At 39.3% G+C, this 16,416-nt stretch overlaps 1 protein-coding gene across 1 annotated transcript in view; it reads right to left on the bottom strand.

The window, feature by feature from the left end:
- LOC138644984 (coiled-coil domain-containing protein 170-like) overlaps positions 1 to 16,416 on the bottom strand; it is a 105,378-nt gene that overhangs the window by 11,820 nt on the left and 77,142 nt on the right. The window contains exons 5-9 of the mRNA XM_069733944.1: positions 12,093 to 12,337; positions 11,615 to 11,759; positions 7,915 to 8,100; positions 5,394 to 5,711; positions 3,838 to 4,038 (exon numbers count right to left, since the gene is read on the bottom strand). Of these exons, the coding sequence (XP_069590045.1) occupies positions 3,838 to 4,038; positions 5,394 to 5,711; positions 7,915 to 8,100; positions 11,615 to 11,759; positions 12,093 to 12,337 (1,095 nt within the window). The remainder of the gene's footprint in view (positions 1 to 3,837; positions 4,039 to 5,393; positions 5,712 to 7,914; positions 8,101 to 11,614; positions 11,760 to 12,092; positions 12,338 to 16,416) is intronic.

The following is a 16,416-nucleotide window of genomic DNA, read 5'->3' on the forward strand; positions in this document are numbered from 1 at the left end:
AACAGATCGCATTAGGAGGCAATAAAGATGCAATCAGTGTGCTGTCTGAGTTAGTCCCATCCCCACAGACTTGCAGTTATGAGTTTGATCAATGATTTGGATCAAAAACAGACATATTCTGTGTTTGTTTTTCTTGCAGAAACTTGGACCGCAAAAAAAAAGAGCATGTCAACAGCCCTATAGACTATAAATTGTACTTGTTCTTTTACAAGATGCAAAAAATACATATAGAATGTGCACGAGAAAATCGTACATGTAAAAGGGTCATAGCATCCAAAATCTTTATCCGCAAGGGAAACCATGGTTTACACCAGATTGGTGGGACGCACAATAAAGGAAAGGAATCATGGTTAAAATGTTGGTTCTGTATGCTCAAAGGCCTGGAAAGCACAATATATCACCCCTTTAAAGCTCACCACTAATCCCACATTTGGTAACTTATAATATGCAAGTACAAGAACCAGGATCACTCTATTCTCCCACCCACATCACCAACACAGGCCTGAAAAGGGTCACCACTCGGACCAAGCTCCCCTTTGTGTCGGCCCTATAGAAATGGAATATCCCATTTGTATAGTGCTGTATAGTAAGTATGGAAGATTTCCTGTGAAAATCTCTAAAGTTCAATATTAGCAGTACACTATACATTAAAGCAGGCTGCATTTGGTTAATTTAATAGAAACAAAAATATCACAAATGTAGTGATTTATTGTAGAGCAGAACATCCCAGGATACAGCTGTACACACATTTCACGTGTATTAACAGCATGGAGAAGTAGTATAATTATTATCTAACCTCTCTCATATTATGTGTTTCTAAAAACCTATTTTCTTAAGTGTTATGCCATCTCAAAATGCAGGTGTCAACCAGACAGACTAATCCTGAAAGATGATACAGTCTATGACTGGGAAAATAGTTCTTAAACCAATTTCTACTAAAAGGGCAAAAACGTCAACCGTAAGAAATGAAGAGTAGTTTGTGCCATTTTTCTAAAAGTGATTAAAAAACTTTTCCGCATATTTAAAGGGGTTGTCTAATCTTCTGTCTTCATGAGCACACCGCTTCCCTTCCTCCTTATTTCCTGTTTGCTGGAGACAGTGCACTCCTGAAGATTGACCGTTCAGACAAGCAGTATGATCACACTACGGCGGCTCTGAACGGTGATGCTGCTACCAGAGGCGGCATTGCTCTGTAGCATTGGAGGCGCACAGGGGCACTGAAGCTGGCGGGATCACTAGATCAACTTCAGAGCAGTGCTTGCAAGCAGTATATCAAACAGCTTGTAAATGCACGCTCCTTGCCTTTGAACAAATCACTGATAGCCTGCAGAGGTGGCCGTAATCTTGCCAACCAGCAGCAAATTATAAAATTAATAATGGCTTCATTCTTTTAGAATTGCAAAGTTGATTGTTACCCTTTTAAGAAGTTGAAACAACCTCTTTAACGAGGTGAAGATGTGTGTCCGCCATTACAAGTTCAGGTCAGAGTACCTGGGCTTCGCTTGCAGAAACGATGAATCCTCAATGGTATAAAATTAATGTTTTCATTATACCAACGCGTTTCTGTGCCGGACTGGAAGAATTTTTTCTCCAGCCACTGGGCTGCAGGATTCTAATGCTCTTATTGGTTTTGTGTCCATACATGACCATTCCAGGTGAGCAGCACTCTCACCTCTGCCATATTATGCGCTTCTGTCCCAACTAGACCACAACACCTTTACAAGTTAGCATTGAGGTGGCTACGCTTTTGGAATATGATCAAGATCCCTTTCTCATTATATTATATTGCACTGCCATTTTTAATTTTCTAGAAGGGCTGTGTAGAAAAATAATTTTTCTTCCTCACCTCATCTAGCCACAGACCCATATTTTCCAGTATGTGTATTATGCTGATTTTGTTTTTTCATCTTGTAAATTTTGAAGATATTATATGGTCATAGGTGTATTAAGTCATGTTTTCCCTGGATGTTGTTTTTTTAGGTCCTTCGGTACCTTCAGAGCTTTTCAATGTGATACATCCGCATCATGTTTTCTTTTTTGTTGGTGCTGGGTTCCATGGTTACTGTTAGGATATAGCGGCACGCGCAGTCATTAGGTGAGGAACATGAGTTAATTCCAGTGTATTTTTATGGATTGTGTGATGGGTTAGTTCTTTTGATGCCCATCATATGCATGAGATAGTCGCGCTGCAGTCATTTTTTTTCTTTTTTCTTTTTCTGGGCTGTACTCTATACTTACCGCGAAGATAAAGCAGCATGCGCTGTCATTATATGAAGCGCAGGAATCAACTCCTCCCCATTATAACTCTATTGGCCACTTGAGGGTATAAATCCTATGATGCCCATCCACAGACACGCCCCCAAGAAGAAGCACTCGCAAAACGCACATCAGGGTTTGGAGGTGCAGCGTGTCACTCGGCACTGCACATGTGAAGCAGACACAGACCCAGGTAATATGTACTGACATGGGATGTTAACTATGCTCTTGGTAATCAATAATAAAGATGTAGGTATGGTAGCTGGCAATGCGGTGACATTTTGGAGCTCCGTTATCGTTGTACTCATGGTTCCATTCCTTGTGTGATATGGATGTTGCACCTTTCATGCATTTGCACTTTAGATATATGCTGTTTTATTCGTTATGTTGTACTTAAAGGGTATATTCTCCTTTGACTTTGAATTTATAGGTGATGATTAATGATTCTATTTGAAATATGATACGGATGTTGCATCTTTCATGCATTTGCACTTTAGATACTGTGCATGCTGCCTCACCCTTTACTTTGTATTTAAAGGTGATATCCTCTTTTGACTTTGAATTTATACGTGAGGATATGATGTGAACACAATCTTAAAAAATTATAGCCAGTACCCTACACCTTTTTAGGAGTAGCAAAAGAATCTGTAATCCCATTTGTTTCTCCCTGGGTATTTATGTGTACTGTATATGCTTCAGCTGACCTCCGTGGTTATCTTGTGTTTGGTTTGAGGCACTATTTTAATTTTTTGCATGTATTTTAATGTGTCTAAATAAAGGTTATTTTTTAATTAAACAATATAAAGGCACTTCTTGATTTAATATAGTGTAATGACTATATGATCAGTATGTTCACATATTTTGAAGAGTGTTGCCCACCCCTTGTGTAGGTGAATGGGCTTGGGTAGCATGTTCACCATATTTTACAAAGCCTATTTTCAAATATATTTTTAGGGCATTGTGAATTAACAGATAACTGGTCCTTATTCAGGTCCTCACTAATACTAAATGACTTCCAGACACTGACTATGTGCGCACTGCCCCCGGGAACGCACACAGCTGGAGACAGGGAGCACGCCGGGAACCACATCATGCTGCCGGGCGATGAGTATGCCAGCGTCCCTGCATGGAGGGGGAAGGGGAACTATGCAGGGGTGCCGGCAACAGCGCTATAGGTATTCCGGTTATAACTATGCACATCTCAGTATTCCCGGCTCTGCTTTTTTCACCTTGGTCAACTGACCTCTGTTGTGCTCCACATCAGGTGTAGTCTTGTGAACCCAATATGAGTCCAGTCAGCAAGTATGAGTGATCTCTTCCTCAGTCAAACACGGGGGTCCCAAGTCTCATTATTTGGACCCCACCGGTCTAATAGTTACAATTTTTTCTGTAGATAGGTGATAACTCATACCTGGAAAACCCTTTTGTCTGTAGCTCTTCAGCTTTTGGGCAACTACTGCAGACATCATTTTCTTGGAGCCTTTGCATAACAGAACATACTCAAAGTTGCAAATTTGCAGATGTAGGGTGGCAAGAAGAAGTTTAACGTTAACAAGCATGCTACTTATTTACGATCCTTACCCTTTTTCTCTCCGTGTTGAAACCATCTTTGATCATCTCCTCGGACACAAGCTTTCCCTTTAAATGTTTCATGGAATTCTGCTGTTCCTGTAGTAATTCTTCTGCCTTATAGGACTTGGCTGCAGCCTCCTGATACAGATCCAGTTGTTTCTCTACTTGTTTATTGAGCTTAACAATCTTCTGCTGCAGATCTTCACATGTCTAAGTGTATAAAGGATCACAGCTCAGATATTGCTACACACTACACAAATCATGACACAAAATGAGTTCTGGTACCATAATTTATTCCTTATCTTTAATGTGCCCCATCTTCTACTGTCTGTAGATTATTAAGAAGAAAAACAACACATAATCTATAACCAGACTACACAGGGCTTGTTTGTAGTCTGTCACCATGGAGACACGAGCTGTATACCTAAAACAAAGATCTCTTTAGTCAAGACTATTTGTAAAGTCACCTCATTTTTTATGTAGGTGGTCAGAAACAAATAAAGCTGTATTTCTCTCCTTCAGCTCCGTTACAAACAACTTTTGCAGTCTTTCTGGTAAAAATTTTGCATTTCACGATTTTGTCCTAATTGATTCTTTCCATCTGCATTAATCCTTGTACCGCAATCACTCCATGATTGGTTAATGATTTTGCCACCACCCTTGACATGACCATTTGGCCAGGGATCTTTTCCAACACCCCTGAGATCCCCATTTGGCTAGAGATAATTTCTACAACCCCTGAGCCCCCATTTGCTCAGGGATCTTTTCAAGCAAAATATGCTCCTTTCTCCACTTATTCTCCTTCCTCTGTCTCCCAAATTCATCATTTAAGCTATAAAACATTAAAAATCCATTTTACTCAAGAAAAGAGCGACTACCAGGGCACTAAGGTGTCAGATTACAGCTGCCTTTTAAAATTACTGGCGAGAGGGGAATGTAGGAGTGAAAAACAGTGTAAAACAGAAATGCAGAGAGACACACAAATTCGCTCCCCTGGCTTTCTAGTAAGTGTTTTATATCACCCCAGTGCTGGATTCACAGTTACACTGCTCAGTATTGCTGTACAATGTCCTCCATGCTTTTGCTGCTTCTGAACATGTGTTACATAGAGACAGAAGAGCAGGTGATCCTCATGTATAAGTTTGCTGTGCTTAGGAGACATCATAGCAGCTAGTCTCCATTGAATGGTTTAAAGATAACAAAAAATTAGAGATAGAGATTTTAGGGGGAAAAGTGTTGAAAAATTAAGGAAATGTTACTGGTAGCTGCTCTCTGCTCTTACAAACAGATGTGAATGCTGAAACGGAGACCTTCACTCAGTAGGGTATAGGAAAATAGGTTTTCTAAATCAGAAACCGCTTTAAGATTTACTGGAGCAAAGAAAATTAAAAAAGAAGAAATAACTAAAATTTTAGCAAATTTTTCCACACTGTTATATAGAAGTCAGACAGATATACTGTAGGTGTACAGACCCTTTATGCTGAATCCTATGTTCCTCATGTCAGTCCTCTTTAGTTTTTTAGTTTGTGATTTATTACTACAGACTTGTTGTGAGTATCACTTACAGATCTCCAAGTTTGTTCCTCGCTGCAGAGTTTTTGGATCCTCTCCTTTACAGCTTCCTCTGTCCTAGGTACAGTTGTAAATCCTTTAGTCAGGATTGTAGCCAGCTGACTTATGAAGCTTTGGTGCAGGCTGTGAGATGCTTTCGTCTCATAATCTGAGGAATGCAGAGTCCTCTCCAGATCATTTATTTTCTTCTCCTTTTCCATCAGCTCCTGGCGAAAACTGCCCCATTCTTTATGGTTCTCCTTCAGTTTCTCTTGTAGAATTTCTTTTTCTCGCTCGTTGTTCTTCCTGGACAGAACAGCGTCATCTCTTTCCTATAACAAAAGGGTAAAAATGGACACTATAATAATGAGACTCTGCACAAAAGCTTTATTATAGAAATATAAAATCGCGGGTAGAGATTTTTCTATATTTCTCCTCTGTCACATGCTCCAAACATTTGAGTGAAATACCTAGTGACAATTGCAGAGATATTCACATTGGTTTCTTCGGGAGTTCAGTATGTGAAATCTCTGCTTGCAGTTCAACTGTGCGTTTCTTCAGAGTCTTCTCTAGAGGTGTGTTTTCACCCCTCCCTCCCATTCACTACCAATCACAGGTCAGCAGTGTTTGAGACAGATAGACTACATGATAAGCTGCTGACTTGTGATTGGCAGCATCTGAAAGGGATGGGTGAAAGAACACACCTCCAGAGAACACTGTGGAGAAACGCCCATTTGGACTCCAAGCAGAGATTTCACGTACTGCACTCCAAATTCAACAAATGTGAATATCTCTGCAATGGAGTGATGCAGCCCAAAACAGGAAAAAAAAACCGCAGAATCAGTGACCCTCAGATTTTCACAAGGTGATTAGCTCAGTATTTTGAGCAAGTGACAGGTCCTATTTAAAGAGTTATTCCCAAGATAGCAAATTATCCTCAATCAAGAGAATAGGGCATAACTTACTGATCGCTAGTAGTCCAAATTTTTAGGAATGGACTTTGGAACCTAAGAACTGTGCTCTGTAGAGCAGGAGTGTCAAACTGCATTCCTCGAGGGCTGCAAACAGGTCATGTTTTCAGGATTTCCTTGTTCTGCACAGGTGATAATTTAATCACCAACTCATTATTGTAGGTGATTAAATTATCACCTGCGCAGTACAAGGAAATCCTGAAAACATGACCTGTTTGCAGCCCTCGAGGAATGCAGTTTGACACCCCTGCGTGTAGAGCACAGTCTTGAATGGATAGGAGATGTGCCTGTTCAACTTCTGTTCTATTCATTGTCTATGGGACTGCCGGAGAAAACCAAGTTCCAAACTCATCTATATAAATATATATGTGTGTTCTGCCCCCGCCCCTAAAAGAAAAAAAATTGCACATTTTCTTTTTAACCATTATACCACAGAACTTCTCTTTTGGAGCAGCCTTGTCTTGATCGGCCAGCATTTGAGGACAAAAAGCAAATGTCCACAGAGAAATTCTGTGGTATACGCCAAGTTGAAGGGTACATTTGCACCATTATTACCAAGTGACATATTTTCATATTTTTAGATTGGAGGGACACAGAATAAAAAAAAACTGTTCTCTCATCAGTGAAGCAGCGGCAATTAGTGGAGGTATTTAGTTTCAATTAAAAAAAAAACAGTGACTGTTCTCTGTAAAGCACTAAGTTCTGGGGTTTGAACCAAAGGTAAAATCTGCATTAAGTCTGTATGTGCTCCCTCTTTCTAGGAAATACCCTGTCCTTCCAGACATCAAAAACACCCTAATAGAGACTAAGTTTGTAAGCCGCAATTGTCAATGAGCAATGCCAGTGATGACAATCTTAGTACATTGCTGTGGAATATATTAGCACCAGATATACTAATCAAATTTAATTCATCTATATGATTCTTCTAATGTCATAATACATCTCTACTGTGTAGATCTAAAATTCTCATGTGATAAAGGATATAATTTTGGCAGCATATGCGCACCACTAGGGGGCGATAACTGAGCCGTATAAATCTGAATATAATAACTAGTGGCCACTGCAAGTACCGCAGCTGCTTTGACAGTCAATTAATGGGACCGGTTCAGTTTTCGGCCATGTCCACACTGGACCCTATAACAGTTGCATGTCTTGACTTTGGGGGTAGGTGTGTCAAAGGTATAGTTTAAAAAAAAAAAAAAAAAGACCCCAAAAACTTTATATAAGGTCAATTTTTTTTTACTAGATATCAAGTAACAGATACAAAGTGATTCTGAATGTCTGACCTAACTTCTGACAATACAGGTCACTAGTGTCGTTCTAGCTACAAAGCGAAAGACATGACATGAAAAGTGACCTGATAAAATGTAGAAGAAACAATCAAATTGATGAATTATCTCTGACAACCACAGAGGACTTTGCAAGGTGCAGTCTTGGGTTATACAGACCCTCAGTGTCATTCTTCACAAAAACAAAGACGGAGCTATAAGCCCTGTATGTTCAGTAGTTGTGACTATTGCTCTCATGGGTCTTTAAGGGGATAAACACTTGTGTTCTATCTCACCCTCTTCAGAGATTGCAGCTCTGCTGGAAAACCAGCCGCAGCCTTTTTATGTTTTTCGGTCTCTGCCACCAGTTTTACAATGGTATCCCGACTGGCTTTGGACTCGACTTGTTGGCATGCCAAGGCATCTTCAAGACTTGAAATTCTAGATTTGTGCAGTTTATGTTCTTTCATCAATTTTTCCACCTAGAATTAAACAAATTCATTATTATGAAAGATGATAAAGAGGGGTTTTAGGAATACAAGTTGATGGCTAATTATTAGGCAAGGCCATCAGTGCTTAATTGGTTGGGGTCAATGAATGTGGATGAGTTACTGTACCAGGAATAGCCACATACAGTGACGAGCAAAAGGGTAACAATGTTTTGAACTTTTGACTTTCAGGCTGCATATCTGACCATCCACTACTGCTTTGAACATGAGGCTACCATAATTTTATAGACAATCTTCTTGACTATCTCATACATAAATTTGACTTGCAATTATTTAGCATATGGTTAGTTAAGCAGATTCTTATCATTGTAGCTGCTTTGCTCCTGATGGTGGAAAAATCTTTTTCTTCCTGAATACTACAAAATTACAACCTGTTATTACACTCTGTAATAGCTCACTGTGCTATTAGGTTGATTCCCAAGCGAAAGGTCACTGGTTTCAATCAAGGAGAAGTCATGAAGAAGATTTACCAAGAAAAGAGAAACAGCATCATCCAGCTCATTAATAGCTGTATCTTTGCCAAGAAAATTGCCAAACTGCATCATGTGAACCCCTTGACAGTCAGAAGAATACAAAATGAAATTTGTCCATCCATTTAAAAGCCAAGAGGTGTAAATACAGGCAAAATATCGGAGTCAACAAGCTGGCTCATCACAAGGTCTATCAGTTCTGGTGCGACAAACATGCAGTGGAGGTGGCTCGTATGATTCGTAATTGTGAGACCACAGACATCCATGCAATCAACGTACGACGCACGTTACACAAGTCTGAAATGGTGGCCCGAAAAAAGGTGAAGAAACCTCAACTTCAATATCATCATAAGAAGCGTTGGCTCAAGTTTGCGAAAAGGTACAAAAGTGAACAGTAGAAGACTGGGAATGGGTGATTTGGAGCAATGAGATTAAAATCTATAGACTTGGCTCTGATGCGTGGAAATCGGTCTGGAAGAAACAAGGAAAAAAGGGGCTAACAGATTGAGAAATTGAAGGAACTGTTAAGTTTGGTGGAGGAAGCCTTATGATATGGAGTTGTTTCACAGTCAAATATTTTGGATACTTGGCAAATATAACAAAAAGAAACGGCTAAAAGCCACAGCCAGCTCACCGACCAGACCACCAGATGTAGAGCACGAGAGTCCGTCCTGACCCAGACGCCAAGCGATAGCGAACAAAAAAAGATGAATGGGTACTCCAGCTCCAATAAAAGGTGAAAGTCTTTATTATTCCAAAGTTAAAAAGGATAATCCAACGCACATAGTGAACAAGTAGGCGAAAGCGACAGTCCCGGCTACGCGTTTCGATCCATAAGGATCTTACTCATGCCAGGCAGTATTAACTTTGGAATAATAAAGACTTTCACCTTTTATTGGAGCTGGAGTACCCATTCATCTTTTTTTGTTCGCTATGTTGGATACTTGACCAGGATCAGTGGTGGTCTAAGTGCTGAGTTATATAACCCTTGCCTCTGATCTCTCCTTCAAACCACATATCTAAGCCCTCTCCAACACAAAAATATTTCCCATATGCGCACATTCCTTAACCAAGAATCTGAAAAAAACACTAGTGCATGGCATCATCATTTCCGCCTCGACTACTGCAACCTCCTGCTTTGTGGTCTCCCCACTACACTCTCACCCCCCATCCAATCTATCCTAAACTCCACTGACCAACTAATCCACCTATCCCCTCGCTATTCCCTGGCCTCTCCTCTCTGTCAATCCCATCACTGGCCCCCCATTGCCCAGAGAGTCCAGTTCAAAACACTAACCATGGCATTCAAAGCCATCCACAACCTGTCTATTCCATACATCTGTGACCTAATCTCCCGGGAATTTACCTGCACGCAACCTTCAATCCCATGGAAACCTTCAAAGGGAACCTGCAGATGTACCTCTTCCGACAAGTGTACAACCTGCAGTAACCCTCGTTCCACCGTACTGCTGCACGACCAGCTCTTCCCTCATCTACTGTATCCTCACCCTTCACTTGTAGACTGTGAGCCCTCGCGGGCAGGGTCCTCTCTCTCATTTTGTACCAGTAGGTGACTTTGACGTTTTGTTCAAGATTATTCAAATAAATGGCGCAATAATAATAATAAGTGAGTATCCTACAAATTATTTTTTTTTACACTCGAGTACTATGGGTATGAAAAGGACGTCATAGTGTTCCAGCAGGACAACGAAAGGAAGCATACGTCGAGATTGGTGAAGAAATGGTTCAATGACAATAAAGTACAGGTGCTCGATTGGTCCTCACAGTCCCCAGACCTCAATCCAATCGATCACTTGTGGGTAGAGTTGAAGAAAGCATGTAGAAGAGACCTGGGATCAGATTTTCAAAAATCTAGTCTTTTAGCCACCTGGCCATTGCCCTAAAAAAGACACCCAAAACGAGTTGAGGACTACACCCACTTGGATAAAAAGACTAGATTTATAAACATGGAAGATGTGGCCATATTTCAGGAACGGAGAGGAGCAGGAACAAAAGAAAAACACCACGCCAGATTCAGGAGACAGCGGCATTTACACCAGGTAAATAATTACATATTTATGGCAAATTACAGGTCCTCTTTAAGGTGTATTGCCAGGAAACCCCTTTAAGAAAAACACACACAAATATTACTTGACCTTCTAAGACTAATGCAGCCATTGACTTTTTGCAACCGATCCAACCAATCACTAGTAACTTTTATTAAAAGACTTGCACACATCTAAATGAATTAAGGCTCCCAACTGGTCCACATATAACCCTACACAGATAAATCATGCAGATGAATGACAATAAAATAAACAAAAAATAAATTCAAAATTAAAATTAAAAACAAACAATGACACCGCTTGTTTAAGTTATGGCTTCTATTCCCCTCTGGACCACCCAAATCTATATATCCAGATGCAAAAATGACTGTAATAGTGACATCATTAAAAAATATCACTTTGTGTTATTAAAAAAAAGACGATAGAGAAAAATATTAAAATCAAACAGACACTTTTTTTTTACACATAGACTGTCCACCATTAATGGGTTTTTCTCCAGCTAAAACACAACCCACACACTAAGTTGTGCTAATCCAGCTGCCTTTTATTAGACCTGTAAGATCTTGATTATGGGAGTGACTTTTCTGATCTAGGTACTTTAGGTCATTCCTAAATCCCGGTTCCAAAATTCAGTAAAAAATGAAAGTATTTCAGCAACCTTTTGTTACTGGAGCACTTTCTCCTGGGAACTACATCACCGAGGCCAACCACCTCGGTGACGCATACCTGCCATCCAGGATGTTACCTCCTGCTTTCTAACACTATTTAGAACTATTTTTAAACTCTGTGCAAGAATTGCAACAAAAAAAATTCTGTAACACTACTCAACATTTTATGTAAAAAAAAAAAAAAAGTTTTCCATCAGTAGTTTATCAACAAAGTGACTTCTTTTATATTGTACAAAAATAAATACTTAGTTATTTCGTTGTAACAAAGGCAAAGAGGTTTTACCTTCAACACCAATGCATCCAGGGGATCCTCATGTTCCTTTATGTTCATACTAAGACAGGAGGACAACCTCTCAACAGCCTCGTGAAGTCTTTTCCCAAGACCACTGCTTTTCTGTTCAGCTTTTTCTCTTTCAATCAGATGCAATCTACATATTAATATATATCTCTGTATTAGTGTATAGACGCATTTCTGACCATTAACTCCTATTTATTGCAGCTGTCATAGAGTACACACACCCCTGGTTAACTCTCTAAAAAGATAGTACAGGATTGCCACCAACACAGATGTCTCCATGAAAATGATAAAATATAAATAACATTTTTAAAACTTAATAAACCATAACATTTCATTTATTTCCTAAATAATTTATGCTCCATTCCCTTTATGTCGCCCAACCTTAACATATGCTCTATTTTTTTACCTAATTAAGTCATCCTTAGCGTTCTAATAAATAAGTAGTCGATTTGTTTCCACTAACCTTAGTCGATTCTCCAATTCTTTAATTCTGTCATTTAACTCTTTATTTTCTCTCCGGTGAGAGTGTATCTCCATGTTTAGTTCTGCTTTTTCACTAGTTGTATGGTCATAGTCCTTGATATGTTCTTTGAGGGTCTGCATCTGGGACAGCTGGCGGGCACATCTCTCTTTGTATTTTTCTAATTCCTCTTTTATTTCTTGCAGGTGAGCATCTTTAGCTGCCAGGCGTTTCTTGAGGTCAGAGATCTTATGGCAGGATACACACACAAATGATTGAAACAACTGGTCCACACTGAACCCACAGACCAGTGCTCCCCAGCTCCAGTCCTCAAGAATCACCAACAGATCATGTTGTCACACCTGTGATGGCTTTCGATAAGGAACAGGGGCCTCAAACTGCCCCTGGAGCTGAGAACCTAACTATACCTGGCCCAGGGGTACTCTTGAAGGTACAGAAACCCAGGTTTCCGTCCTTATTATGCTCCAGTTAAACCCTGATCTGTCCCTTCCTCCACCCTGAGGCATGGGACAGAAATGTAAGGTAAACAAGGCACAAAGACAAATCAGGTATAACAGAAATCCTCTATCATACAAAAGCACCAACCAATGGTAGGGAGGAGGATAGGGACAGGGAGGAACAAACTAAAAGAATAGGGACCAGGAGATGAACACATACATACTTCAGCAAACTACAGTTTAATACAACTCCAACTTCAACTACTCAGCTTTAGCACTCAGCACAGGAAGACAAATCTTTCACCGACAAGGACTAAAGGCCAAAGCCATAATATACAGAGAGAGCAAATGATAAGCAGTTGCAACTGAGGACAACCAGGCTGTATGGTCTCAGATAGCATGAAAATACTCCTTAACCCTCACAGAACTGAAGGAAAGGAAATCCACTTAAAATAGGACATGCATAACGCCATCTCTAAAGAAGAGTGCGATTCATTACCTGACATGACTAACTTCAACTCTTCCTGGGGGACATAACACATGTTTTCAGGATTTCCTTAGTAATGCACAGGCGATGGAATTATCATATAGGCAATCATGAAAACATGATCTGTAGGTGGCTCTTGAGGCTCTTGTTGGGGAACACTGCCATAAACTATAAAACCAAGGATTAGAAGAAAGTTTTTGTCTTGGTTTTTAACATTTAAGCATTTCATCAATTATGATTATTTTTTTATCAACTTTTTATTCTTCAAAGAAGGGTTAGTCAACCATAATGAGGGGAAGATCAACTGCTCATACCTTAGAGCGTCTTGTGATCTACCTGGTACTGAGTTTTGGCACCGGAGTAGTCTGTTAAAATTTGGGTGACCCTCTTACGTCCTGCCTTTGCCTTTGTACATTATGTGGTCTTGGATCAGTGCATTTCCGGGCTACATGGAATATATTCAATATATTTGGTTAAATACCGTAGTTTGTATTAAAGTAAAAAAATGTCATGGAGGTTGGTAATTCGCACTGACGCTAGTGCCATCCCCTTCACAAGCTTCCATGCACTAGCATCAATAGGTCGACGGGTACACATGCTGCTGCCAGCAATGAAAACAAATGGTATTGATTGTGCCAAATATAATCAAAAATCAAAAATATAATTCCTTTAGCGAAATGTTTTTTACCCATATCACAATCTGTATTACATACAAAAACAAAAAAAATAGCAATTTTCACACTGGCCACTTTTTTTAGACTCTGACATACTCGTTGTTGTTTCAGGAAAGAATACATGCACATTAGACCCGGACCCTATCTTTTGTATTGAAACATCTACTGAGACTGTGCAAAGGTAATTGATAAGGGTGTGGGAGCAGGTGAGCTGTGACATCATCTTTTCTGCCGTGTATAGATGAGTTATCAGTCATTTAATCATGCCCGGAAGATGATAATGAGACTGCTGAAAACTCTTCCTGAAAAGGACAGGAAGTACAAGTCTATAAAAGTCCCAGTCACAAGTGTGAAATTGCAAGGTTACTAGTTTGCTTTTTTTATAATAATAGTGAAAAAAACCTGCCCAAACTTTTTTTTAAATACAAGCAACATGAAAACCTGATTTAAACAGTAGGTAATTTTCTGATAATCGCTTGCCTTTAAAACTGGTGTCAGCTGGGGATTTTTTGGAATAAAATGTATTATTTTTGTATATGGAATATTTCAGCAACCCTACATTTTTTTTGCTCGTTGCAGCCAAACCATAACAATTATTTGTGTTTTTATTAAAAAGAAACAAGATTTAAGCCTAAATAGTTCTCCTTATAAAGCAAATATGTAATAATAAAAAAAGATCATTGATCATCATTATTACACTTTCCATTCAGTATTGTGTACAGCTTGCCAACAGCTACAAAAATTTTCCAAAGCATTTATTTTTGCCTAGACTGTGAGTACAGAACACTCTCGCCAGATTAGGGACACTCCAACTGCACATCCAGAGGGATGGCTGAATATCTATTACCCCTTTCTAACACCTAATAACTTACTCTGCGAGGATACAGATTGTATCCAAAAACAATCACGTAACAGGGAAAATATAAAAGGTTTTTCAGATTTTCTGATTGTGAGTTTTTAAATAATGGGACATTATTATTGTAGTTGGGTTCATTTGGCTTTTTTGCACATTGCTGGCTGCAGAATGAGTTAACTGTGAATCTTTCAGTGAGCTTGTTCAGGTGGGAGAGTTTTATAAATTTTATCAGTCCTTTTCTGACCTTCTATCAGTTGATTTTATGACCATGGGCCACATAAAAATTCTGATTAAATTTTATTTGCTCGAAGTCAGCCAGTACTGGTTTACAGGCAACACAGGGGATACAAAAGGTAATTGCCAAAATTATTTTTCTCAAAAAAATATATGCATTTAAGTACAAAAAATGTGTCCATTTCCTCTAACCCTTCCATGTGGGTGATGTACATATAAATCACTTTGGATGCCTATAATTGCAGCAATAGGAGCTTGCTCTGATCACTGCTGTTTATTTGAATGTCGCTTTCAATCACAGCACCAAGATGCGATGTGTTGCACATCATATGTTGGATGTCGATATATAGAGCTGGCTCAGGAGCTGAGTGCACATCATACATGATGTGCTGCGTGCCACTGGGCTTTGCTTCATTGCTTGAGAGTGCCTTCTGACAATCTTAATACTGCTACATCACTGGACTCTGCTACATCTCCACAGTTTGACTTTGCACATACTCAACATTGCTCTGCCACTACTGCTGTACCTCTACAATAGTTACACAGTTTCCACAGCCTCAGTAGTTCCAACCGAATCGCCCTGCTATACACATGTCATCTGTCCATGCTGCATTCCAATTACTCATCCGGACCGAGGACTTTGATGATTCACCTCACCAGGCCAAACATAATAAAATATGTAACGGTTTCCCCCACATACCATGTGCAATTTATAGGAGAGGACAATGACATCTTCTTAAGTCAGCAGATGGTGCTATATATTACCTATATATACTGTATATACAGTTTGCTATGTAATAAGCACATGAGCTCCCCCTAGTGGTGGCTGAAGGTCACTAGAGTAATGACGTTCCACATAAGAGAAATGGATCTCCCACCAGTACAAAGAAATCTGAAGAAATTAATTGGAACTCCATATTGGAAATAAATTACAAAAAAAAAGGAACAAATTCATTGGGGTTGTGTCCTGTGATTTACATCTATACCCCTGATGGGTTTTAGTCTATGTGATATTCCACCGACATCTCCAAATATGATGCATTACAAGGTGACAGTTGTAGCAAGTCTTTGGAAACATAACATGGATGTTCTAAGAATAAAACTAATCAGATTTGCACTGTAAATAACAATGAAAACTAGAACTACAGGTCCTTCTCAAAAAATTAGCATATAGTGTTAAATTTCATTATTTACCATAATGTAATGATTACAATTAAACTTTCATATATTATAGATTCATTATCCACCAACTGAAATTTGTCAGGTCTTTTATTGTTTTAATACTGATGATTTTGGCATACAACTCCTGATAACCCAAAAAACCTGTCTCAATAAATTAGCATATTTCACCCATCCAATCAAATAAAAGTGTTTTTTAATAACAAACAAAAAAACCATCAAATAATAATGTTCAGTTATGCACTCAATACTTGGTCGGGAATCCTTTGGCAGAAATGACTGCTTCAATGCGGCGTGGCATGGAGGCAATCAGCCTGTGACACTGCTGAGATGTTATGGAGGCCCAGGATGCTTCAATAGCGGCCTTAAGCTCATCCAGAGTGTTGGGTCTTGCGTCTCTCAACTTTCTCTTCACAATATCCCACAGATTCTCTATGGG

The sequence above is a fragment of the Ranitomeya imitator genome, chromosome 1 (assembly GCF_032444005.1).
Source record: "Ranitomeya imitator isolate aRanImi1 chromosome 1, aRanImi1.pri, whole genome shotgun sequence".
NCBI classification, from domain to species: Eukaryota; Metazoa; Chordata; class Amphibia; order Anura; family Dendrobatidae; genus Ranitomeya; species Ranitomeya imitator.